At 52.5% G+C, this 24,673-nt stretch overlaps 1 protein-coding gene across 3 annotated transcripts; it reads left to right on the top strand.

Moving 5' to 3' along the window:
* Positions 1-543: 543 nt before the first annotated feature.
* On the top strand, positions 544-24,673 carry Tekt4 (tektin 4). Of its 3 annotated transcripts, none has more exons than XM_085694786.1 (6): positions 544-579; positions 21,703-21,773; positions 22,081-22,224; positions 22,594-22,816; positions 23,500-23,654; positions 24,395-24,673. In XM_085694786.1, the coding sequence occupies exons 3-6, from the start codon at positions 22,112-22,114 to the stop codon at positions 24,609-24,611; spliced, it is 708 nt and encodes a 235-aa protein (XP_085550912.1). In that variant the 5' UTR covers positions 544-579; positions 21,703-21,773; positions 22,081-22,111; the 3' UTR covers positions 24,612-24,673. The 3 variants fall into 3 exon arrangements, with proteins under 3 accessions (XP_085550912.1, XP_048292094.1, XP_085550914.1); XM_048436137.3 differs by lacking the exon at positions 544-579 and adding an exon at positions 19,676-20,358; XM_085694788.1 differs by lacking the exon at positions 544-579 and having other exon boundaries at positions 21,703-21,820.

The following is a 24,673-nucleotide window of genomic DNA, read 5'->3' as shown; positions in this document are numbered from 1 at the left end:
GTGAAACAAGGTTTCTGGAACCTTTCACTCATTTCATAAACGCGTGGCCTGTACCCATGTGTGCCAAGGGTTGTGCTGGCTGCTAGGGGTGGTAACATGGACAAGACAGTCCCATCTGGGCCTCTGGGGCTCAGGCTGAAATGCTCCTCAGAAACACAGACTCCCAGGCCTCTTGGACTAGCTGGACCATCCTCTATATACTGGTTATTGATTCTTCATCACCATAGAAAGCAGAATGGCTGGGGCAGAGAAGCAGGGTTGAAGTTCTAATTTGCCCCCAGCTGTCCCTTCACCCCTGGGGTAGCGGTCATGTCTCCTTAAACTGGAGTATCCTGAGAACTATACAGACAACTCAGCCTGGGATGGGGGTAAATGCCAGCAGGTCTCCTGCTCCTGCCTAGACAGGCAGAGGCGTTGCTTGGCCCGGCGCAGCCTGAGCTCAGAACACAGTGTTTGGTTTCCAGGGCTGCAGGCCTGGTAATGCAAATGTCGGTTCTGTTTCCAACAAACAGTCGCAGTCCTCAGTCTGCCTGGAGGAGCCCAGGAGCCCTGGTGAGACAGGCACATCCACTGCTTCCCGTGAGTCAGCTGCAGGGCAGGGCGCCCCCCCCTGCCCCCACTCTCACTCATGGGTTCTATGGTCGGTCCCTGCCCGATGGGAACAGGCAGCAGAGAAAAGAACAGCACTCATTGCTGTCCATAGTAGGTGCTCACTAATTGCTTCCCACATCCCAAGTCTGTGGGCACAGCCCATAAGGAGACCCTCACTGCAGGCTAGTCCCTCAGCCCCTCAACCAGGAAGCTTTCCTAGGACCTTCTGATGTCACAGTGCTCTGGGCTAGCTTCAGAAGGTGGCATTTGGAGGAGACAGGTAGGGATTTATCTTGGATGCTCAGACCTGCTACTGAGGGTACTTGGGGAGCATCCCAGGGGCTCAACAAACAACTTCAGTCCATTTAGGGGATTCTCCTACCCTGATCGACTTTATTAGTTCACAACATAGCTAAGCAAGCTTTTTCCTGGGCCCAGCTTAAACCTGCTGAAGCCTTTGCCCAGGAAAATAGCCCAGCTGAGACCCTCATTGTGCCTCCCATGCCCCCTTGTAACTCAGAGATGTTCATGAGGTTGGGCCAGGCCTCTATTTGACGGTGGTCCTTCTCATGCACCCGCATAGGAAGTACAGACTACCCCTGGGCCTCTGCATCTGCTGCCTTTTCTCATAGTGGAGCCTCCACCTCCTGTCCCCTGTGACCTTTCCTGTCACTACTATCAGGGGCCCACTGGTTCCTTACGATCAGGGACAGGAGCCTTATCACAGCTATCCTGTCGCCTGAGGTATTAGCGACTCTCCAGTGGCATTCCTGGCGTCAAAGGGCTAGGAAGTAGATGGAACTGTTTTAGCCCAGGTGAACAGAAGAGTAGAGTTCACAGGTCACAGAGGGCTGCAGGACCAAAGCATGGCAGAGGGAGTTCCAGCCAGTGCGTCCTGCAGGGGGAGGGTGTCCTCTGTCACAATGGTTTAGAGATGTCACGCTGGGTCCTAGCTCTAACTTGGGCCTGATAGCGTAACCTCAAGTGACAATGGGGTCACCTCCTGGAGCATAGGCAATTGCATCCTGCACCCCCACTGGCCGATGTCATGATGTCTTTAATTGGAGCCTCACACCCATCTAGTGATCCCCAGATTGTCACACGGGTGGAGGGCATGCCACCCCTGCTCTAAAATTGGGTTTTCACTCCTCAGTGTTGTGCAGTCTCTGACTGGAGCCTATAGCTGCAGATTGGACTGGCACACCCTCTGGGCGTCAGTTTCCTCACCTAGAATGGCAAAGACTGCCCATCCCCAGGGCTCCTTTGGAGACTTAAGTGAGACCAGGGAGCTCTGAGTGGAGCAGGGCAGACATTGGGAGAAATGGATGCTGTGTGTAGGAGGCTGGAACCAGAGATGCTCCTTCCCACCCAGGCTGACTTGACTGAGTCCCCTGCCTCTCTTCCCCTGAGACCTGCAGCCCACAATCCACCTTGAGGGGCAGAGACACAAGTTTGACCAGGGCAGACACTGGGGCAACTTCCCTCCACTGTCCCCTCCTGGCCTGGCCATCTGGGCCCACGGGCAGGAGTGCTGAGTGGAGACAGAGATGGCTGCGTGGGCGCAGGGGCTCAGGCGCGCAGGCAGGAGGTTGCCAGGCAACAGCCACGCGCATCCGGCCCATCTCCTGCACCGAGTGGCTGGATGAGCACAGGTTCCAACCAAATGTAGGAGCTCTGCTCCTGACTGAGCCTTGCTTTTGCTCAGGGCAGCAGGGGCAGGAGGGATTCCTGACAACTAACTCTGTTGCTCTGAGAGACCACCCTGGAGGTCGATGACTATAGTCTGGATCCTAAAATGCCCACTGCTCCCCTCCACTTCAGCTCTCGGTAGAGGGGACCCGCGTTCCCAGAGCAGATGCTGTAGCTCAGAGTTGGGAGCAGAGACAGGATGGCCTGACTCCATGTATCCCACCCCCTACCTTGGTGGGGTACAGAGGCTTCTGTTGGACCCAGAATGACACCAGATGCTGATGTCTCTCTGCCTGGACCAGAGCTGGTCCAGCTTATCTTGGGTCCAGCCTATCCAGAGTAGAGATTAGCTCTCAGCAGGCAGCCTCCCTGAACCTGTTTTGAGCTGAGCTATGCTACGAAGAGACTAGCGTGGAAGTATACAGCCCCTAACCTCTGTAGGCTTAAGTCTCCCCAAAGTACACAGTGAGGATAGGGTAGCCTGGAGGGTCTCCAGTCTAAGACACCTAAAGCCCAGAACTGCTGCTGACTGTCAGACTTGGAACCCCTGGGCTACAAGAGAAATGTGGGGCTAGAAAGAGATCTGAGCATTACCTGAAATCTAGGGGCAGGCAGTTGGGAATCCAGCTGGCTGGTGTAGAAGTCAAGTGGTGTGGGTATTGCACGTTGAACTCATGAACCAGACTTCCAACCCTTCAAATTGAACTGTTTAGCAGGGACCCCTAGGGACTAGGCAGATGGAATGTCTGTGTACCTTCTATGATCTGTCCTCTCCAAGACAGTGGCCATTGGCCCCCTGAGATGTATCCAGAACTAGACACTGAGCCCTTTGTGTGTGTGGAGCTCAGGATTGTAGCTGTAGCCTTCACTGGGGTGACCTTCACCTCTAACATACCTCACACCCTACAGGCAATGTTGGGCCTCCTTCCCCCACCCCACCAAATATCCTCTATGTCTTCCTCCAAGTGACGCTGACCCTTATATCATAGCAATTTAGTCTACTCCCAAACTTTCACGCCTGGCAGGCTGCTCGGCCCCCAGCTGTGGCTACCATACGCCATTGATTGGAGCCAATCACAGCTCTGTCCCCTCTGCAGTGTGCCCAGAGTAGCTCAACCAGGGCTGCGCCCCGGCTCTGCCAGCTTCAGACTCAGCACTTTGCCGAGGAACGGTAGCAGTGGGAGATGGCAGGGCTAGGGTAGGATAGGAGGAGCTTCCTGACGAAGCTGGCCTTGAAGGAGGTCGGTGCACCAGAACCTACCTGTCCCTGGTTCCTAGGTCTAAACCACGTTGGGTATGGTATCTCCAGGCCCCTGGCATTGGGTTTGGTCAACAAGTACTGTTTGCCACTAGCAGTGAACATCCGTGACCAGCAATCCTTCATGGCCTGCCGTCTTTTCTCTTTCCACCTGACTGTCCAAGCTTCTTCCTTCTCATTTCTTCATCCCCATCTGTGACATTTAAATCCAATGACCCCAGGACATACTCTGCCTTTGGGTAATGTCTAGAGTCAAGTCCCACCTCCATTCCTACATTTCCCTGCCCCAGAAATTTGAACATAGTGTCTGCCTAGGAGGATTTGCAGAACTTCCAGAAGCTTTGTCTAGATACACAGACTGGGCCCTACTTAGATACCAGGGTTCTAGAGGGACAGGATCCTCCTGGAGAACCAGTTCACAGCAAGGAGGGGGTCTCAGAAAGACTTGGCTGTCCCTGGAGGAAGTCATCACTCTGCTGCAGTCTAATCCATGGGCCTGGTGTGGGAGGGACACTCTTTATTATCACTAAGCCCTGATCTTTGTTGCTTTTGGGAATGTGATGTTTTATTAGCTACCCCTTCTGTTGGAAGAGTCTCAGATGTGGCCACAATTGATGACAGTTCCTTAGTGAGGCTTGGGGATGCCATCTTTCCTGCCAAGGTTCTTGGAGTCCTAGCGCTTCTCCTGGCTGAGAACCCCCAGATCAACTAGCCAATCAAAGTTAATAGGAGACAAGGAGGCATGGATGCACAGATTCACACCCAAGGAGCTAAGTTGTCCTCTTGACTATTTATACAGTGTGAGTGAGAATCGGATAGCACATCTGTGTTGACCTATGACCTGCAGAACTCCCAGACTGAATCGGTATCTATCCATAGAGTGGTGGTCCCTGTTTGCCCCTGAGCCCAAGGCCTATGTCTAGGACTCTACCCATTCTGCAGCCAGAATCAGTGCCTCCAAATGCCTGGCGCTCTTTAGCCATCCCCTTAAGCCCTGTGGCTGCAGAGACTGGGCACCTATTCTGCTTGACCATGCCCCTCCCTGCTATGGCTTGTCACCTCCCGCTCCTGTGCCGGGTCCCACAGCCTCATCCCTCATGGAGACCCTCCCCGGGCCTGTATGTTCCCAATCCCAGTGAGTGTTGCCTTTCAGAACCAATTTTACTAGCCACCAAGCCTGGAGTATTCTGTGCCTGGCTGTGGGTTCAGACCGTGGTGATTGTGAAGGGAGCTGGCCTGGCAGCTGCCTCACTGAACTTTGACCTTCCCTATGCAATTATCCCACAGCAAACCCCATTAGATCTCTCACGCACGGTAGAGAAGTTTAAAAATAATCCATCACAGATCCTGTTGGCTGGAGTTCAAGGCAGGTGCTATGTACTCAGTGGAGAATCAGCCTTCTGTCATGTGAACGGCTCACCTTTAGTGAAGACTGGGGCGTTATCCAAGGTGGAGGCAGTGACCTTCCCCGAGACAGTGGGAGGTAGATTCTTTCCTTCCAGGGTCACCTGGGAAACTCCTGTGACTTCTAGGGCCCAGGAGACTACAGAAAGAGCCATTTGTATGCTCCTGACCTATGGAAGGGGTCACTGCTCATAGTTTTACCTTCACATTCATTCTTTCTCTGTATTTATTTGTGAGTTTACGTGTTTGTGCATGCAATTATGTGTGCACATGTATGCACATATGTGGAAGCCAGAGATCAATATCTGGTGTCTTTTTTGGTCACTCTCCATCTTATCCTAGGACAGAGTTTCTCATTAGATATAGCATTCATCAATTAAGCTAGACTGGGGAAGCCCCAGGGATCCTCCTGGCTCTGTTTCCCTAGAACTGGGATTATAGGTACATGCCACCATGTGCAGGTTTTAAGTTGGAAGTCTATTCTGTCAGGTACTAGGAGGGCAACTCCTGCTTGCTTCTGGATCCCGTTTGCTTGGGTACACCTCTCACAGACAGGTGGTGCCTGTCTGTAAATCTAAGACAGCGCTCCAGATATATGGATTTTATTTCTTAATCCATTTAGCTAGCCAGTCTTTGGATTGGAGAGTTGAGAGCAAGTTGAAGTTACTATGGAGTGATGTGTGTTAACTACAGTCATTTTGTTATTGTTGTTATTGTTGTTGTTGTTATTTTGTTGTTGTTGTTGTTGTTTGCTGTTTGTGCTCTTAGCTGTGCTTTGTATTTCATTAATTATAGTTTCTTCTTGGGGGGGCATCTCTAGAGTCTCCTGGATGTACTTTTTTTTCTCTTTGGTTCAAAGTGTTGTTTAGTTTAGTATTCTGTTTAGCATTTTGCTGTTGGTGGATATGATTTTGTTGTTTTGTTTTGTTTTTCAAGATGGGGTTTCTCTGTAGCTTTGGAGCCTATCCTGGAACTAGCTCTTGTAGACCAGACTGGCCTCTAACTCACAGAGATCCACCTGCCTCTGCCTCTACCTCCCGAGTGCTGGGATTAAAGGTGTGTGCCACACTGTCTGGTGGTGAATATGACAGTTTTGATGGGTACAACAGTCTAGGATGGCAGCCATGTCTTTTAGAACTTGGTATGCATCGTTCAGGGCTCTTCTGACTTTCAGAATTTCTATCGACAAACCAGCTGTTATCCTGATGGATTTCCCTTTATTATCTGTCTTATGTTTTTTCTCTTGTAACTTTCAGTGTTTTTCTTTGTTCTGTACATTTAGTGTTTTAACTATGATGAGACTGGTCTAGGTTAGGAGATTCAGTGTGCTTTTTATTTTATTTTTTTATTTAGTTTTTCAAGTCAGAGTTTCTCTGTCAGGGTTTTTATTTAGTGTTTCAAGTCAGGGTAGCCCTGGCTGTTCAGGAACTCACTCTGTAGACCAGGCTGATCTCAAACTCAGAGATCTTCCTGCCTCTGCCTCCCAAGTGCATGCACCACCATCTCCTGGCACCGGAGTGCTTCTGGAATCTGTGTGGGAGTGTCTTTTTTCATCTGGGGAAGTTTTCTTCTCTTATATTGTTAAAGATCTGATATGTGCTGCTGTACTGGGATTCCTCTCCCTCGTCTATGTGTGCCTATCATAGGTTTGGTCTTTTGAAAGGTGTTCCTTTCCTATGCTTTTTTCCTCTGTCTTTACTTATTTGGTTGGAGCCTCTGCTTTTTATTTGAGCCCTGTTTCTATCTTCTCTTGTCAGGCTTCCCCCTGAGTTTTCTAATCGGGATGTTTTCGCTTCCATCTTCCTTTCTCCTGTGTTCTCTCCAGTGTTTTCACTTCTTTATTGAATTCAGTTTTCAAATCCTCAATTATCTTCGTCATTTCCTTCAGCTGGGTATTTGTATTTTCTTGAACGTTGCTGAGGTGTTTTTTTATTATCCCCAAAGTCCAGTGAAGTGTTCGTGTCTTCTTTAAATTCTTTGCATTCTGATGAAGCCTGTGCTTGTTCTTATAAATTCTGTGTCCTGGGCTCAGCTAGGTAGTTCTCATTAGAACGTGCTCCTATAGGAGTGGGGTTTGATGGGAGACATGCTATCTCGGCCATTCAGGCTGCTTCTGTTCTTACTCTTTCACCTAGTCACTGACTTCTTAGTTGTGTCTGGTGTGACACTCTGTCCTGCCTTTGACTAGGCCAGGAGCAGCATGATCAGAGCTGATGGATGAGCTGTTTAATTGGACCAAACAAAAATGACTCCCAAACCATGTATCTGGAGCGTGGGCTGTGGGTGTAGAGATGCATGGCCAAGCTTTATATGAATGACTGATCTCAAATCCTCATGTTCATGCGGGAAATTCTTTATTGACCGAGCCATCTTCCCAGCCCTCACATCCATGCTTTGGTTGACTCGATGCGCTTATCCCCTTTCCTAGGTCACTGGATTCTGCAGTGGGTGGCCAGGGTCTCAGCTTCCTCCCACTCACTGCTGTATTGGAGGAGCAGGAAGTTGGGGATAAGGATTTGAGTCCCGGCAGGCTGAGAGGTGGGTGCTATGAATCAGATTCCGGTGTTAAAGAAGGTGCATATATCCTTGACGAACCTCGGGCCTCCAGGGCTGGTAGAGAGGGACACCGAGGCAGGGAAGACCCACAGGTAGATGTGAAATGTATGAGAAGGTACCCCAACACATGGGCTCTTGGGTAGCCTGGGCAGACAGGGGTGACTCTCTTTGACAGTTTCAGTCTTTGGCAATGGGAGGCCTGGATTGACCCTCCCTGCGACTCCCCAGGCCTGGTAAAAAGTTTCTCACTGAGATACAGAGGTGAATAGTCTTTTGTCTTAGAACCAGACCACATTCCCAGAATGCATTATGGCCTTCTATGTTCCCTTTCTGGCCAGTATTTGGGCCGAGGGAGGGGAAGCCTCTTCTAGTTTATTGAAAGAACATCGCAGGCCATTTCCAGGTAGCACTCTTGCCTTACCTGTGCAGCAGGTAAGCACCAGGCCTCCTGATTCTATCCTACAAACCCCTTCCCCTGCCATGCCACACTCCTAGCCCACCAGCTGCCCAATGGACTCGCTAAGCCCCAGCCCATCCCAGGTAGGACATGAGTCAATTCGGAGCCAGCAGGGAGCCCCCAGGAACCACAGTGGCAGAGAAGATCTTCCCTGGTTACCACAGGAGGGTGCACCCTGAAAGGCCCTGCCACACTTCAATGTCACGCTTCAGTTTCCAGAGCCATAGAGAAGATGGAGAATCAAGGCCTGTTGATTTAAGGCACCGAATCTGTGGGGCTGGCCTAGAATGTCTCTAGGAACTGGTGTGCCACCTTAATGATGAGCTAGGTGGGAGGTGGAAGTGAGGGGAGACCCAGGGACAGGCAGGATGACACAGGAGGGCCAGAGGTGGAGGAGTGGGCAGGACCCAGCTCCCAGAGGGGTCCTGGGCAGGTCTCTGCAGATGGAGAATAGAGGGATATGGCTTCCAAGAAGGATGCCGTCAAGGGATCAGAATGGCCAAGGAAGGAACCAGTATTTACAAGGTAGACTGGAGCATGGGGCATGGGAGACTAGAGAAGAGAAGATTTGGGGTGACCTTGAGGCAGTAGTACCCCAAGGGAGCAGCCCCTGTGCATCTGGAGCCAAGGCACAGAGTATTCCCGGCCAAGGCTGACTCCCGGAGCACCCTTGCTGTTGCTCACAAAAGCTCCACTTACAATAATGCACAGTGCATTAGCGCCAGGGAGGGGTCTGCTGCCAGCCCGCCCTGGCGTCTTTACAGCCCTTTGTGTCGGCTGCCGCTGGGCTATTTCAGGCCTGATCAGGGGCCTCCAGGGGGAGGCCTTGTTAATGGGGAGCAGCCAAGGCCACACCTCCGTGACTCTGTGGTAGCTCCACCCTAGCCCTGCCCTGGTGGTGAGAGGCCCTCCCTGCCCTGGCTTGCTGTTTGTGAGGCCATATCTGCAGTTCACCACTGTGTATAGCAGCCTCCCTGCCCTTGTGAGGGTGGATGTTAGCCTGGTCCATAGTCAGTGGCTCGAGGATGTGTCAGGTAGAAAGTGAGCTCCTGCATGGATCTGGGGTTTGGACAATTCACTGCTGCCATTCATTTTGATGCCCAGTGAATATCTAGTACATGCTGGGACACCACACAGTCTGAGAGTTGGCTATAGCCAGTCATTGGTGCAAGTGACAGGTAGACTTTACAGAGCTTTGTGGGACTGCTGTCTCCGTCCTATGCTATCACCTACTTAAGGGCTCATGGGCTGAAGGCTCTGTTCTTCCCACTGCTTAGGAAAGTCTACTCCCTTCCTTGCCTTAAGGTTGGATCTTAGGGAGAACACAGTCTTCTGAGTGGATCTTCAGTCTCAGCAGGTGGGTGTGGCCACGGGCACCTAGAGACACCAACTGCGTGAGCTGGCCTTGTTGGGCATAGAAGAGCCAACAGCTGCATGGCCATGGCCTTGCTCTGTCACTACCCTCCTTTCCAGCCTTCAAAGAATTCAAGGCGCAGGCAGGGGCCTCCCTATGTCTCTCACCAACACTTGTAGCCTTTTGCATTGTTCTTGGACATCTGGACACCCACCTCTTCCTCGTCTTCTCCCAAGGCTATCGCTGCTTTACCAGGACTTTGTTGTCTGAAAGGAACATCAATGCTTTGGAGCTAAGTTGACATTTGAGACCCGCCAGTAGAGACATGAAGTCTGAAAGATTGCAGAGGGAAGATGTGAATGAGCTCAGAGGCAATGGGGAAGAAGGAAGCTCCTCTCCCCCAGCTCAGGAAGATAGGATGGCCACCTGACATTCCCTGGGCATTTCCTAGGGTTCTGCTTGGGACTAGGTGGTTGACTGGTAGGAGCACGTGGCTGGGACCTAGCTCTGCGCCCCCCCCCCACTCCTGCAGCCTGTCTCTCCTTCAGCTGCAGCCCCTGCAGATCCTGAAACTCCCAGTGGACTCCTCCTCTGCAGCACTGGGCACTTAAGCCTCTCTTAGCGGGAATGCTACTACCCTCATTTATTGTGTAATACGTACAGCTGTGAACGGGGCCGTTTGCACAGCCATGTTTAAATCTGTGCGAGCATGCTCAAGGCTGCGTTCAGGGCAGTGTATAGATTCAGGGCTATCTGCACGGTTGCGCGGTTGTGTACTGCAGTGTGAAAAGCTTTCTGGTTCTCTTCTTGGCCTTGCTAATCCCCTGACCAGCTCCTAAATGATAATATTGTGCTCTACGCTCTTCTTTAAAGCAGCCAAGGAATGTGTGGAAGGAAAATAGTTGGTTCTGCCCTGTGACTAACACCCCGCTTCAGTCCCCTCCAACCCAGACCTCAGGGTGCATCCTGTGCCGCTCTGTGACAGCTCTGGCTTGGGGTCTAGTGAGCAAAAAGTGGAGTTGCTTGTGAGATGCTCCCCCTCCCCATCAGAGGGCATGGAGTTCCTTCCTGTGCTCTGTTCCTTCACTTCAGGCCTATGCTAAAGAGGTGAAGGGGTGGGCTCTGCAGCCAGCCCTCAGGAGAGCCCCAGGGACAACATCTTCAACCTGTGGCTTGATCCAGAGAGTACAAAGTGACAAGAGCCACCTGGGCAGGGAGGTGGTTGTGAGATCGGGGGCTCAGGGTGGCTCTGTGGGAAGGAAGGAGCGCAGGGGAAGCAGCTCCTGCGGAGAGGTCAAGGCCGGAAGATGTCTGAAGGCAGGCATGGAAATGGGGTGGGGGGATGTAAATGGGGACTGGGTGGTATGGAGAGCTTGGCCAGGAAAATAGAGATTGGTCCAGGGGCCTGCTATCTCCTTCTGCTCTTAATGGGTGGTTTGCTCCCTTCTAGTGGGGATTTGAACTTTTGAGTGCTTCTGGTTCCATCAGCTAAGTGGCTCTAGGCCATAGCCACGGCTCCCAAGAGGATCTTTGGGGGCACAGCATGTGAATCTAGTTGACTTTCTTCATGTCTATTTTCAGCGGTTCTTTAAACTAAGTGATGGGTGGAGCCCAGACCCTCTTGTCTATTTCTGTCCCTGAGCGGTGGGCACAAAAGTGCTGGGCTAGGCTCCTGGGTCATCCATGGGCCTGACCACTCCTAAATGCACTTGGCAAGGATCCCTGGGTGTCCTGACTTCAAGGCAGCACTATGCCCTTCCCCTGCCATCTCCTCATAGGGCAGAACCAGAGGGGAGGGGGAAGGAAGGCCAGGGCAATGGGAAGAGACCAGGACAGTAGAGAGAGCCCCACCATCCCAGCCCGTGCTAAGTGCCTGCCCTCCAAACGACCTTCAGGCCCTTATCTCTCGCCAGCACAGCCCTAATCTACTCTGCTGTGGCAGCATCTTTTGGAAGATGTGGGGCCTCTTAACATCACTGGGACTGAGAGCTCCCAGTGCTGCCCCATCCCCCTCAGCTGAGATGATCAAGGTCACAGGGCTGCTGTCACTGCTGGTACCGGAGGCATGCCTAGCTAGTGTAGTGGCCACTGAAGCCTGTTAGGTAGAAGAATTGGGCTGGCTGACCAGAGGCCTGGATTGGGGTGTCCCTAAAAACTAAAACCATGACAATGGAGGAGGTCAGAGGCCATGGGTTTCCCCTCTTGTTCTCTCCACTAGGTCCAGGGACAGAAGCGTGTCCCACTTTTCACTGTTCTCCAAGACCCCAAGAAGGTAGTAGACAGTCACTACCTTGTTTAGCTCTCTGTGAAGGGTATAGTGGGAGACTCTGGGATCAGACAAACCCCTAGGGTTATCTGGTGAGGAGGTAGTGTAGAAATGTGGGTGATTGATCCAGTGCCCTCTGACCCAAGCAGATAGGGGTTTTGGAGGCTCCCTCCTGGAGACCATATGGCTGGGCTAACCACCAGGTATTAGCCTTGGGCTGTCTTCCCTTTGGTGGTCACATTCCACCAACAGTGTCTGTCTTGGAAAGGTGCCATGAGCCCCCCAAAGCCTTCCCGACTGGGTCAGCCCCTCAGCACTGGTAGCGCTGGTCAGCTGTGCTGACAAGCTCTGTGTCTCAAAGCCCTAGGATGACCCAGGTTCCTGAGGACCTCCGAACTAAGCAAGGTCCAGATGATCTTGCATGGTCTCTAGACAGGAGTGTGACCACTCTGGTCCCCTGGTCAATGCAGAGATTCTTTACTTTGTGTACTGCTGATTCTTCATGGCTGGTAGGTCTGTTGAGAGGTTTTCAAAAGCTCTGCCAACTTGTTCTGGATCAGAGCCAACGTATGCACACACGCGTGAGTGTGTGCATGTGTGTGCGTGCACGCATGTGCACACGCGCGCATATGGTCATGCACTCTCATGTATGAAGGAGATGATGGTCCTTGGAGCAAAGTTTTACCCAGCTGCTGAAGGCAATGCATTTTCCCTGCCCAAGCCAAACCCTTCAGTTCACATGGGTCCACTGTGCTGAGTGGACTCAGATCTGGTGCTGGTGCCCTTGGGGGACTTTTTAGCATCATGAGATGTCTTTTTACCTGAAAATTCACCCTCTACACCCAGTTTCACTGTCCATATGACCTAGAACCTCTATCTAAGGTGCTACAGGGATGTCCAGGCCCCCTCACCACAGAGCCCTGACGGGGAAACGGGCCCTGAAGAGACCAACAAGAGTCCACAGGACAGCAGCCAGCTGTCCTCCCTCTGCAAAGGGACTTTCCTTGGGGGCCACGGATGGGCAGAAACCAGGAGAAAGTCCTTTCTGGTTGTCCCCATGGTCCCTGCCTACCTGTAGCCCCACCGGCAGGAGTGACCAAGTGGCATGGGTTCCTATTCTGAGACTCGGGGACGTGAGAGTGGGGGCGTGGGCTTTTGACTTACAGCCCTGGGGAGGGATGGTGGGGCCAGAGGTGGATACTTCCATGATAATTAGGCCCAACATCTGGCTGACCTCTGGCTACATCTCTCCCCTCATCTATTGCTCAGCCGAGGAACTCAGGTCTAGTAGGTCACAGAGGTTGGACGGCTCTGCATAAAGAACATAACAGAGTGAGTCAGAGTTTACCGACATCTCAGGAAGCCACAGTTCCCAGGATGCGTCTTCCCTTGCTAGATCCCAGCTGCTCTGTGCTTTAGCCTTCCACCACGTGATAAAGGGTATGGGACTGCGCTGTTGGGAGCTTGTCGAGCACCTCAATATCTGGCTGTGGAGTTTCTTTTTTGGGGTGGGGACTATGATACCTATCTCTCTCCCTGGGGCAAGCACTTGAACACTAGCTACACTTTGGGGTGCCTGGGAGTATGACCACAGAGCTCCTATGTAAGCTAACGGTGCTACCTCGCTGAGCCTCACTTCCTGCGTTCAGGTGGGGGAGGGAAGGGAAGCGGAAAGCCTAGTGGCCTCGGTGTGGTACTGGCTGAAGCTGCCCTTTCCACTGGCCTCTCTTTCCACCGAGTCTGCAGGGTCAGGGAGAGTCAGCTGGGGTGACTGCCCACCCGCCAGGACTCAGCTCAGCAGCCTCCAGTGAGTTAGTCCACCCCAGCTCTGCCCAGACAGTCTCAGAATCTCTGCTAAATCCTCTATTTAATTTTCTTCTCAGGGAATTGTAGGAGGTTTTGCAGATAAAGCTGAGCTGATAAAGTAGGGATTTGGCCGTTCTCAAAGGCAGTAGGCCCCGGGCACTGTCTCATGGGCCCATTGGGTATGAGGCTGCTACACCTGTAGGGATATGTCCCCCCAGCTACCCAGCACAGGAAGTTCCTGGTGAGGGTGCTTGAGGGGGACCCCTGGTCATTAGATCTAGGCTTCTGTATATTCTATAGGCTCCTCTGACTGAATGGGCAGTTGGGGCCAGTCAGGATAATGCTCTGTCCCCAGGAATCCCCACTGGCCTACAGGAAACCCCAAAGCCCCTTTTTTGATGGAGACCAGGACCATTCCTCACTGGAACCCCTTCTTCCTTTCAATATGGCAGCATTTTCCTGGCAGTCCACCCTCTGCCCAGCTCCCACAGCTGACTCCAGACCAGGCCTCCTGTTGGCTTGGCATTTGAAACCTCAGACTCTCCTAGGTGTCCACTTTGTATCCCTCTTGTTCCTAACTGGTTTCTCTACCACATCTTGCTCAGGCCCTGCAGGAACTCGGCGGGAAATCCTGCTCCCTGCCTGCCTCTCACCATATGTGTGTCTCTGTGTGTTTCAGATGTGTGTCTGATTCTCAGATACCCTATGTCCTTGGCGAGGAATCCTCACTGTGGCTCTATTGCCCTTTTGCTAAGTGTAGGTCCCTATCTACTCCCCCCACCCCCGATGATGTGTCTCTGGGGCAAAGCTTGCTGCAAATGGTTGTTCCCTGTCCGTTTGAGCCTCCTTCCTTGATTTGGAGTCATTCCCAATGGCTGGATTTCAAAGCCTGGCATGGCTCAGCGGGCCCAGCGGTACCTGTGAATCTTGCGGTATAGAGCTGGATGGCCTGCTGAGATGCTCATGAAAAACCGTGTGGGCTCTCCCCAGCCATGTCCATACTGGGTTTCCACGTTTTGATGTTTTCTTTTTTCTTTGCAAAGTGTGTTGGCACTTGTTTATGTTGGTGTTTCATTTTGTTTTCCAAGACAAAAGATTTCTCTGTAGCCCTGGCTGTCAAGGAACTTGCTCTGTACACCAGGTTGGCCTCGAACTCCGAGATCCACCTGCCTCTGCTACCCGAGTGCTGAAATTAAAGGCGTACGCTACCACTGCCTGGCCTAGGTTATTATTTTTAAGGCATGGAAAGGTGTAACTCAAAGCGCCTCGCTGAAGTGTCATGCTTTGTTTCATTTCATTTTGGTGGGATTGGGGACAGAACTCAGATCTTTGTTAATGCTGGACAGCAGCTCTGCCGGCTACATTTTGTCTCTTTTGTTTCTTTTCACTTTGAGACAAGGTTGTCCTAAATTGCCCAGGTTAGACTCGAACTTGTGATCTTCATGCCTTATCCTTCACAGTAGCTGGAATTCTAGGCAGGTGCCATCAGACCTGGCAAGAGTTCCTTTTCTATGTTTTCAAAGCTATGCATGATCTTGGAGATTTGTGTAAATATGGTGTGTGCATGTGGGTGTGCATGCTTGTGTGTGCATACATGTGTGGGTGTGCGTGCTTGTGTGTGCATACCCGTGTGGGTGTGCGTGCTTGTGTGTGCATACCCGTGTGGGTGTGCGTGCTTGTGTGTGCATACCCGTGTGGGTGTGCGTGCTTGTGTGTGCATACCCGTGTGGGTGTGCATACACGTGTGGGTGTGCATGCTTGTGTGTGCATACCCGTGTGGGTGTGCATGCTTGTGTGTGCATACACGTGTGGGTGTGCATGCTTGTGTGTGCATACATGTGTGGGTGTGCATGCTTGTGTGTGCATACCTGTGTGTGTGGAGGCTAGTATTGACCTCTTGGTAACTTTTTAAATCACTTTTCCACTTTTTTTTGGAAACAGGGCCTCTGAAGCTCACTGATCGACTGAACTAGCTGTCCAGCAAGCTGCAGGATTCCTCCTGTCTCCTGTCTTTCCAGCTCTGTGTAGTTAGAGGTGTGCGCTACTACACCCAGCTCCTTACAAGAATGCTGGGGACCCAGACTCAGGTTCTCAGGCTTGTGCGGCAAGCACTTTACTGACTGAGCCATCTCCCAAGGTCAACCTTTGGTCCTAAAGCAATGGTTCTCAACACGTGGGTTGTGACCCCTTTGTGTGGAGGGATCACATATCAGAATGCCAGACATTTACATTATGATTCATAACTGTAGCAAAATTACAGTTATGAAGTAGCAATGAGAATAATTTTCTGTTCTCTGATTGGGAAAACAGGTAAGAGTCTCCCCTAGCCTCCTGGTCCTGCCTTGCCAATAGAGGCTCAATCCCAGTGCCAGACTGCTGGGCTCAGCCCTTAGCGTGTTGTCTCATCCTCTAGGGCAGTGCTTCTCAACCTTTTTGTTTTGTTTTGTTTTTGTTTTTGTTTTGGTATTTTTTTCAAGACAGGGTTTTTCTGTATATGTAACATCTCTGGCTGTCTGGAACTTACTATGTAGACCAGGCTGGTCTCGAATTCACAGAAATCCACCCACCTCCGCCTCTGGGATTAAAGGTGTGTGACACAACCGCCTGGCCAGTTTTTCACCTTCTTAGGGCTGTGACCCTTTAATACAGTTCCTCATGTTGTGACTGCCCCAGCCATAAAACTATTTCTTCACTACGTCATAACCGTAACTTTGCTACTGTTATGAATCATAATATAAATATATCTGATGTGTGATCCCCAAAGGGTTTGCCACCCACAGATTGAGAACCACTGCCTTGATGTCTCTGAAGGGAAACAGGTCTTTCACAGTGGCCCAGGGGGTCATCAGGGGAGGGGTACACCCCCAATATCCTGCACATCTCTTTCCTACCGTTGTTTAAACTTGGACTTGAGGACTCTTCTTCCCAGAAGTCCTTGGCCACCTCCTCTTGCTTGTTTGTTGCCTGCGTTGGGCAGACATCTGCTGACTGCAACCCTGGCTCAAGAATGCCAGAGAGCTTTGGATCCTTCTGTAATTAAAATGTCCCACTGGCCTGGGAGATGGCACTGTGCTATCCACTGCTCCCGCAGCTGGGTCTGCTCCAGTCAGGATGGCTCCTTGGGCTGTCATCCCAGGCAGAAACAAGTGGGAATGCTTGCCATGGTACATAGGGTGGCCATGTGGCAGTCTCTCCTTTGCTGGCCCTAACATGTCGGTGTGACCTTGGGTCCATCTCAGCCTGGGACACACAGGATGTGCTTGTCATGGGCAGAGGCTGTGAGACTATAGGGGTTCCCTCCATATCTGATAGAATCTTGCAGGTTAGGGCTAAAGCTGAGGGCATGCCCTCTGGCCATGAGGGCCTATTGGCCAGCCTTACAAAAGAAGGGGGGGTCCCTTCTGACCCAGTTCATCCCACTATGGTGTCTAGAGCTTGTAAAACAATCAGTACAAAGGACATCTGCACTCTTGGTCAGTCCCGTGTCACAGAGCTGTCCCTCTGTTTCCTAGGCATCCCTGTGTGGAGGGACCTGGATGGACCCTGGGGGCACAGGCAGAGTGTCCATGAAATTGGCACTTCTGGGGAAAAGAATCCTGCAGCTGGGATGTGGGAACTTTCCCAAGTGCCCAGACTCAGTGTTCCCATTGCTAGTGCAACTTGGAAAGAGAGCCAAGATCAGAGAGGACCCCCGACTCAGTACAATTCTGTATCCCCCCACCATTGTGTCCACACATCCCATTTTGTTTGTCTGTGCCCACTGTGACTTTGCCTGTGTGTTCCCCCACGTAGCCCTAGCTTTGAGTATAGTTGTGACTGCCTTGTCAGTCCCGTGGAGGTTTTTGGAATAACTGGTGTTCCTCCCCTGCTGGGGGTGGGTGTTGGGAGAGGCTACACACTGACACCTCCACAGCATAATTGCCTCTTACCCTGGATTGAGTAGCTGATGGAGACAGAGGCTCAACCAAGATCTGCTTTGGAGACTCTCCTGACCTTGGGAAGTCTACACTGAGACCTGGCCTTCCTCATTTGCCTGGGGATCCAATGGGTGTATCCCACCTGCTGTGCCCCAGCACTTGACTCTTGAAGCTGAAGATCATGTGATCCCTGAGCAGAAGCTATGCTTCATCCTTAGCAGTCCCTGGGTCCACATGTCAGGGATGAGCCTAAGGAGAAGCCATGGTCATGCTCTGGGTGGGCCTGAGTCACGGAGGAGACAGATGGAGGGCCACCTTGGTCCCCAAAGGCTCTTGGTCTCCAGCTCTTGAGGGATAACTCCATGTGCTTGGTCTGGTTCTGAATTCTCAGGGCTTCTGACCCACACATGTATGAAATGTCTATTGTCCATTCTGGATAAATGCCAGGATCCACTATCAGAAGATGGTCAGGCCAGCATGGAGTGAGAAGCCAGATGCTATGGGGAGAGCACCAGGGAAGGTGCTAGAAATGTACAGCCTGGGCAGAAGCAGAAGCCTAGGGTGGAACCAAGCTTGTGTTAAGCAAAGAGACCCTGAGGTTCTTGAGACTGGAAATGGGGGAGAAGACAATGGCGAGGGAAGAGGCTGCTGGTTGTAGATCCTATGTTGGCTAAGGGTGTGGATTTCTTTCAGAGAGAACCCATTACGTGGGTGCCTCTGGGGGAAGTCCCGGTGGGGGTGGGGGAGAGCTCAGGCCAGAGCAGTAGGGAACTAGGTGGTTCTCACATTCTGCAGTCAATGTCGCCCTCTCTTGGTCACATTGGACAATGACTTAGACTAGGGTTTATTAGGCCGGAGCTGGATATCAGTTTCCTATCCAGCTAGCGCTCTGGAGACAGCTGCCCAGAAAGAAATTCTTGAGCAGATCAGGACATTCAACTCCAGATACATCCAGTGGGTGAAACCCCTTCAGAACACTGGCCCCCATCCACAGGAGGCCCTGGGTGTGAGTTTAGCTATGGGATGCAGGAGGAAGAGGAGGCCCTTAAACAGTGGCCTTAGGAACAGATGGGGTCAGTCTCTCTGTGGATGCATTCATGGATTCAGCTCCCAAAGTGAGTCCTGGAGGCTAAGGTAGAGTGGGCGTTTGGTCCCCTGGATGTGCATGAGTAGTTCGGACTACATGAAAAATGGGACCAAGTTGTGGGCTCGTGGGGTGACTTGGGTTTCGGGAGTGTTGGAGTAAAGAACAGGAAGAGGAGCCGCTTCAGGACTGAGGAATCTGTCCATGTTTTCGTTGCCCCTCATACCCTCCTCCCCACCCCAGCTCAGCTTATTCACCCTAAAGGGTAGGCAGAGTCTCCTCCACCCTGATCCAGCAGAGAAAAGCCAACTCAGGACCAGGCCATGGAGGGCAGCCCCAGGAAAGAACTGAGGAGCCAGGGAAGAGGACAGGATGCCAGGGGTCTGGGACCCTTCACTACTCCACGCCGGGGTCCAGGACTGGCCCCAGTGTCCTCTAGTGAATGTAAATCCCGAGTTTCTACTGCTTGGGTCACAGCAGGGTGAACAGGGGTGAGTTGGGGGCCTGCCTGGCTCCTTCATATGTGTATGTATGTAAGTGTATGTATGTAAGTACATGTGTGTGAGTACTCGTGTGCATATGGAGTCCAGAGGACAACCTTAGGTGATGTTTCTCAGGCATCATGCACCTTGGTTTGTTGTTTATTTTTTTGTTCTGTTATTGTTGTTGTTTTGGATTTTTTTTGCTTTGTTTGAGACAGGATCTCACTATGTTGCCCTGGCCAGGCTGGAACTCACTATGTAGACTGGCCTCAAATTCACAGAGATCCACCTGCCTCTGTCTCCTGAGTGCTGGGATGAAAAGTATTTGTCATGAGCTGAAGGGATATTCAGAGATTAAGACCCCTGGCAGCTCTTCCAGAGGTCCTGAGTTGATGCTCAGCAACCTCATGGTGGCTATTGTGAGATCTGGCGCCCTCTTCTGGCCTTCAGGCATACATGCAGGCAAAACGCTGTATACATAATAAATAAATCCTTTTCAAAAAAGTGTTTACCATGATGGCTGGTCAGTCTTATTTTTTGAGACAAGGTCTTTCACTGGCCCAGAACTCATCAAATATAGTTGAGCCAGCTGGCCAGTGAACTCCGTAGATTAACCTGTCTCTGCCTTCCCCATGCTGGGATTACAAACATGTGCCACAACACCCAATTCCGTCTGTGTTCTGGGAATCAAATTCAAGTTCCTGTAAGGCAAATACTTTTATCTATTTAAGCTATCTCTTCAGCCTTTGCCCCTTTAAGAAGACAGTTCTGCCCCTCCCCTTGAGTGACCCTGTTGCCCAGCAACAGGAGGCAGTTGGTGTATACAATGTTCCTGAGGCAACCAGAAGCGTTGTTTGGGACAGAGTGACCAGTACTGCCCCGCTGATCGTGCCTGGATGACCGCCCAGTGACCCTCCCTTCACTCTACCCGCCTTCCTGCTCAGCCAGGCAGTGGGCACCATGGCACAAACGGACGTGCTCCTGACTAAGGAGCCAGCCCCACAGTCAATCCAGGCCTGTGAGCTGCCGCACAAAGAGTATGATGTGGCCTGCAATACTGGTGCCTACACATCCTCGGGTCTGGCCACCGCTGGCTTCCGCACAGCCAAATACCTAATGGACGAGTGGTTTCAGAACTGTTACGCCCGCTACCACCAGGCCTTTGCAGACCGGGACCACTCTGAGCGGCAGCGGCATGAGAGCCGGCAGCTGGCAGCCGAGACTGAGGCGCTGGCTCAGCGCACGCAGCAGGACTCCACGCGAAAGGTTGGAGAACGCCTGGAGGACATGCATTGCTGGAAGTCAGAGCTGCAGCGAGAGATAGACGAGCTGTCTGCCGAGACTGACCTGTTGCGGGCCCAGAAACGGCGGCTAGAGCGCGCCCTGGACGCCACTGCTGTGCCCTTCTCCATTGCCACCGACAACCTACAGTGCCGAGAACGCCGCCAGCATCCAGACCTTGTGCGGGACTACGTGGAAGTGGAGCTGCTGAAGGTGCAGCTGGTGGCTTAGGCCTAGAGTGGGAGACAGGCTCCGGCTCTCATATAGAGTCACAGGGCCTCAGGGTTCACACAGTGCTATGCCCCTCCGCCCATGCAGGATCCCCTGGTCCTTCAGACACAGGAGGATTTTTACCACATGGAGTCCCTGACTTCCAAATAACTTTCTTTCTTTTGGGATCCTCTTCAGTCCCCAAGATTTCAAAGACAGTAACTCTGACCCTGAGTGTTTTTTGTGTATTTATTGTTTTTTAATCCTTAGGCTCCCCCTGTACCAGCATGCACCTTATCGTGGTATTTGCTCTCAAGGTAGAAAGTCGGGGCAGTCAGTGCTGCAAGTGTAGAGGGGGTGGAGGGATATGGAGGGCCACAGCATCTGCTCTTTCTGCCCAGAGTCTCCGAGCCTCAGCTTCAAAGATCCCATATACACTTAGAATGCCAGCATCGGGGAGACTGAGGAAGGAGGTCACAAGTTCCAGTCTGGACTACATTCAAAGACTCTGCAACAAAACAAAACAAAACAAAATAAAACAAAACATTCCACCCTTTCTTCCATTAGACACCCTTCCCCCCAAACCCAGCATAACTTGCTTTGGGAAAACTTGTACTAAGATTAGGGGGGCCACTCAGCCTGGATGCTGCACAACTCCGAACCCCTCAGAGCTGGAGCCTCCTGTGGCGGTCTTAGGCCTGTGGGTGATGGTGAAAGATGGGGAAATAAACAGCCATGCTGGGACCCCAGGGAACCCCTGTTACACCCCAAGCCTTGACCACCGCTGCATATCTGAAGTATTGTCAGTGTGCAGAGGTGGGCGGCTTACTGAGAACACAGGGCAGCGGAGAGCATGGCCCCTGTGGACTTGCACTTGAAGGAGTTCCTGAGACCCAGAAAATGTTGGGGTTAAAGGAAACCTAGAGGTTCCTTCCTGTCCTTGGGCAGTAGGCAGCAGACAGAGGGCATCTGCTTCCTATGGGCTTGGGGTCCTCAGGGGTAGGTGGTCTAGGTCCTGGGATAAGGCTGATGCCCCTCAGTATACTGTCAGAGTGTTGAAGGTGACCCCAGAGCCTGGACAACTGTCACGGGTTATCCAACAGCCAAAAGACACCCCCTAGAGCAAACATTCATGTACATGTCTAACCTCCTCCCCCCGATAAACCTAGCATGGAAGGGCTGGGATCATACCTCCTTTTCTGGGAGGGGTGGGGAGAGGACTAAGGCAAAAGTCAATGGAGGTGAGGCCCACGCCTTGGCTCCTGCTGGGCCCCTCAGTCCCTCCCCCCTCCCTCCCCAAGAGGAAGGGCAGGGCTCTGCTACTCTGAAGGACTGTCTCCTCTCCAGGAAACTGAGCTCATCAAGAACATCCAGGAGCTCCTGAAGAGGACCATCTCACAAGCCGTGGGCCAGATACGGTGGGTCACAGCAGGCCCAACACGACAACCCTGACCCCCACCCCAAGGTTGGTCAGAGGTGGGGGGCAGGACAGCTAGGGCAGTGACTGGCTCAAAGAGGTCAGAAGGCTTTTGGATCATAGTCAGGGATGCAGACACTGCTCAGCTGGGCATATACAACTATCTCCACTTCTGTTCGGGAACCTGGGCCCTGCTGGCCATGGAAGGAAGCCTGAACTGGAACTGGAGTCCCCGGAAGCTGGAATGGGGCCTTCTTCCCGGGGTTCCCTGGCACATCATGGGTCCTGCATCCCCTCCTTCCCGCTAGGCTGAACTGGGAACACAAGGAGACCTGTGAGATGGATTGGTCAGACAAAGTGGAGGCCTACAACATTGACGAGGCCTGCTCCCACTACAACAATGAGAGCACCCAGGTGCAGTTCTACCCGCATTCCGGCAAGTTCGAGGAGAGGTAGGTTCCTAGGCATTCCCGTTTGCCCCGTCACCTTCTTGACTCTACTTCCAAAATCTGAGAAAGGACTCTTGCCCCCGCGGACCTGGACCAGTTCTCTGGGGGAATCTCTGTCTGCAGCTGGTGTGAGAAAAAAGAGAAACCCCTTACCCAGGCGCCTGGCTCCCACAGTTCACACTGGGTTGGTGCCTGCTCCAACCCCTGGATCCCCGTGGGTGGCCTGGACTGCGTTTCTGCTCGCGGCCAGCAGAGGGCAAGCAACCGCCACTAGAGGCCCGGGAGAACCTAGGGTTGTCTGTGTGATAAAGGGGATTGCAGTGCTGGAGTCTGCGTGCCTACAACCCGACCAGGTCGCACCTCCACTTTCAGTGCCTCCACTCCCGAGACGTGGGCCAAGTTTACTCAGGATAATCTGCTTCGAGCCGAACGCGAGCGGCTAGCTTCGGTTAACCTGCGGAAGTTAATTGACTGCATCCTGCGGGATACGGCCGAGGACCTGCGGCTGCAGTGCGATGCAGTGAACATGGCTTTCTCACGCCGCTGCGAAGAGCTGGACGACGCCCGCCACAAACTGCAGTACCATCTGCAAAAGGTGGGACGGCAGGGCACGCCCACCGTTGGACACGCCCACCTGTCTGACCGCACCCAGGACACGCCTGCCAGCACGTCCATCCCATGCTTAGGGCATACCCACTCACATTTGAGCTAATCCCACTTCCCCCCGGTAATGCACACCTGCCCCCCTCGAACCACGCCCTTTCTTCACCAATTCCCTTAACCACAGGGACCACCGTTGCTGAGACCAGGGTTGCTATCTCAGTTATGACCTGGCTTCAAGGTCCCCTCTGTTTCCCACCCAAAAGCAGAGATCCATACACCTCTGTTGTAGGCTTCTTGAGCTGACATAAAAGCAGATTTATATTTGGGAGTGGTCTGATGGTACAACCACTCCGGGAGGCTGACCCGTAGGAGCTGCCAGCTATGGGGTTTGGGAGGGGCATGGTATGCCCATGAGGTCCTGCTCTAGCCTCTCATTGTGGCCTATCCTAACTCCAAGCCCCGACTTTCTTGACCCGGGTTGGAGGACAAACAGACTGGCCTGACTCATAGGACCCTCTGAAGGTTTTCTACAGGGCTGCTCGCAGGGTCTCCAGTCAGGGCTGGAGATGAAGGAGCGAGTAGGCTGGCCCTCCTCAGGTGCTGGGTTGGGATAGGCAGGTGCCCTGATTGCTCTAGACTTGAGCTGGCCCCAGGCTCACACACTGCCCTGTGCAGACGCTGAGGGAGATCGCTGACCAGGAGCACCAGGTGGCAGCCCTGAAGCAGGCCATCAAAGACAAGGAGGCTCCTCTGCGTGTGGCCCAGACCCGCCTGTACCAGCGGTCACTCCGGCCCAACGTGGAGTTGTGCCGGGACGCTGCACAGTTCAGGTAGTACTGGAGCAATCCTGGGCAGTTCGGATCATCCTTGAACCCCTTTAGTCTTCCTAAGACCTCTCCCACAGGACCACTCCCATATATGAGCAGACATGAGACTGGGGTGGGGGGGAGTGGACCTTGGAGAGGGTTGCGTGTCAGGAACAACGCAAGGTCCTGTGCCACTCTGGGATGCCTAACCCTCCTGGAAGGACCCTAGAGTCTGGCAACCCAGATTCCTGGGGCCAAAGGGCAGAGAGGCGAGGCAGGGCCACCACCCACCCTTGTACCTCTGATGGAGTTCTGTGTTCCATGTACCTCCTACAGGCATGGTGGGTTATGCCTTTTAATTTCCTTATCTAGCCAGTGCCAGGATGCCCTCTTAAGCATAAGTGTCTGTCTTCTTCCTTCTTCATTGACTGTAATTTTATTCTAGAAATCAAGGTTTCAAGGGTGGTTCCTGCCTGTAAACATCATTAGCGCCTGTTCAGGCTGTTGTTGCTTATTTTCCCACTCCTTGCTTATTTTCGCCACAAGGTGGCAGTATTTCAAGACTCCCTCTAACTGCTGCGCAGCTAGGGAGGCCCCTGGGACCAGAAATAAGGGCCAGTCTTGATTTCATGCCAGGTTTACAGTGATCTCGCAACACTGTAGCCACTTTGGTGGGGTTCCTGTAAGCCTTTTGGGGACCTCTGTAGTAGCATCATTACCCCTTCCCTCGTCTCTCCAGTAACTCACCATTCCCTCCCCTGAAGGTTGCTGAGTGAGGTGGAGGAGCTAACCATGTCCCTCAACTCGCTGAAGGAGAAGCTTCAGGACGCCGAGCAGGCTCTGCGGAACCTGGAGGACACACGCATGAGCCTGGAGAAGGACATTGCCGTCAAGACCAACAGCCTCTTCATCGACCGCCAAAAGTGTATGGCCCACCGCAACCGCTACCCCAGTGTCCTCCAGCTGGCCGGCTACCAGTGACTGGGGCTGGCACCTGGCCACATGATCTCATCCAAATAAAGAGCACCTTAGTTTCCCACCTA

This window comes from Myodes glareolus, chromosome 9 (assembly GCF_982192425.1).
Source record: "Myodes glareolus chromosome 9, mMyoGla1.1, whole genome shotgun sequence".
Lineage (NCBI taxonomy): Eukaryota > Metazoa > Chordata > Mammalia > Rodentia > Cricetidae > Myodes > Myodes glareolus.
Note: the sequence above shows the minus strand (reverse complement) of the source record. Positions and strands in the feature narration are given on the sequence as shown.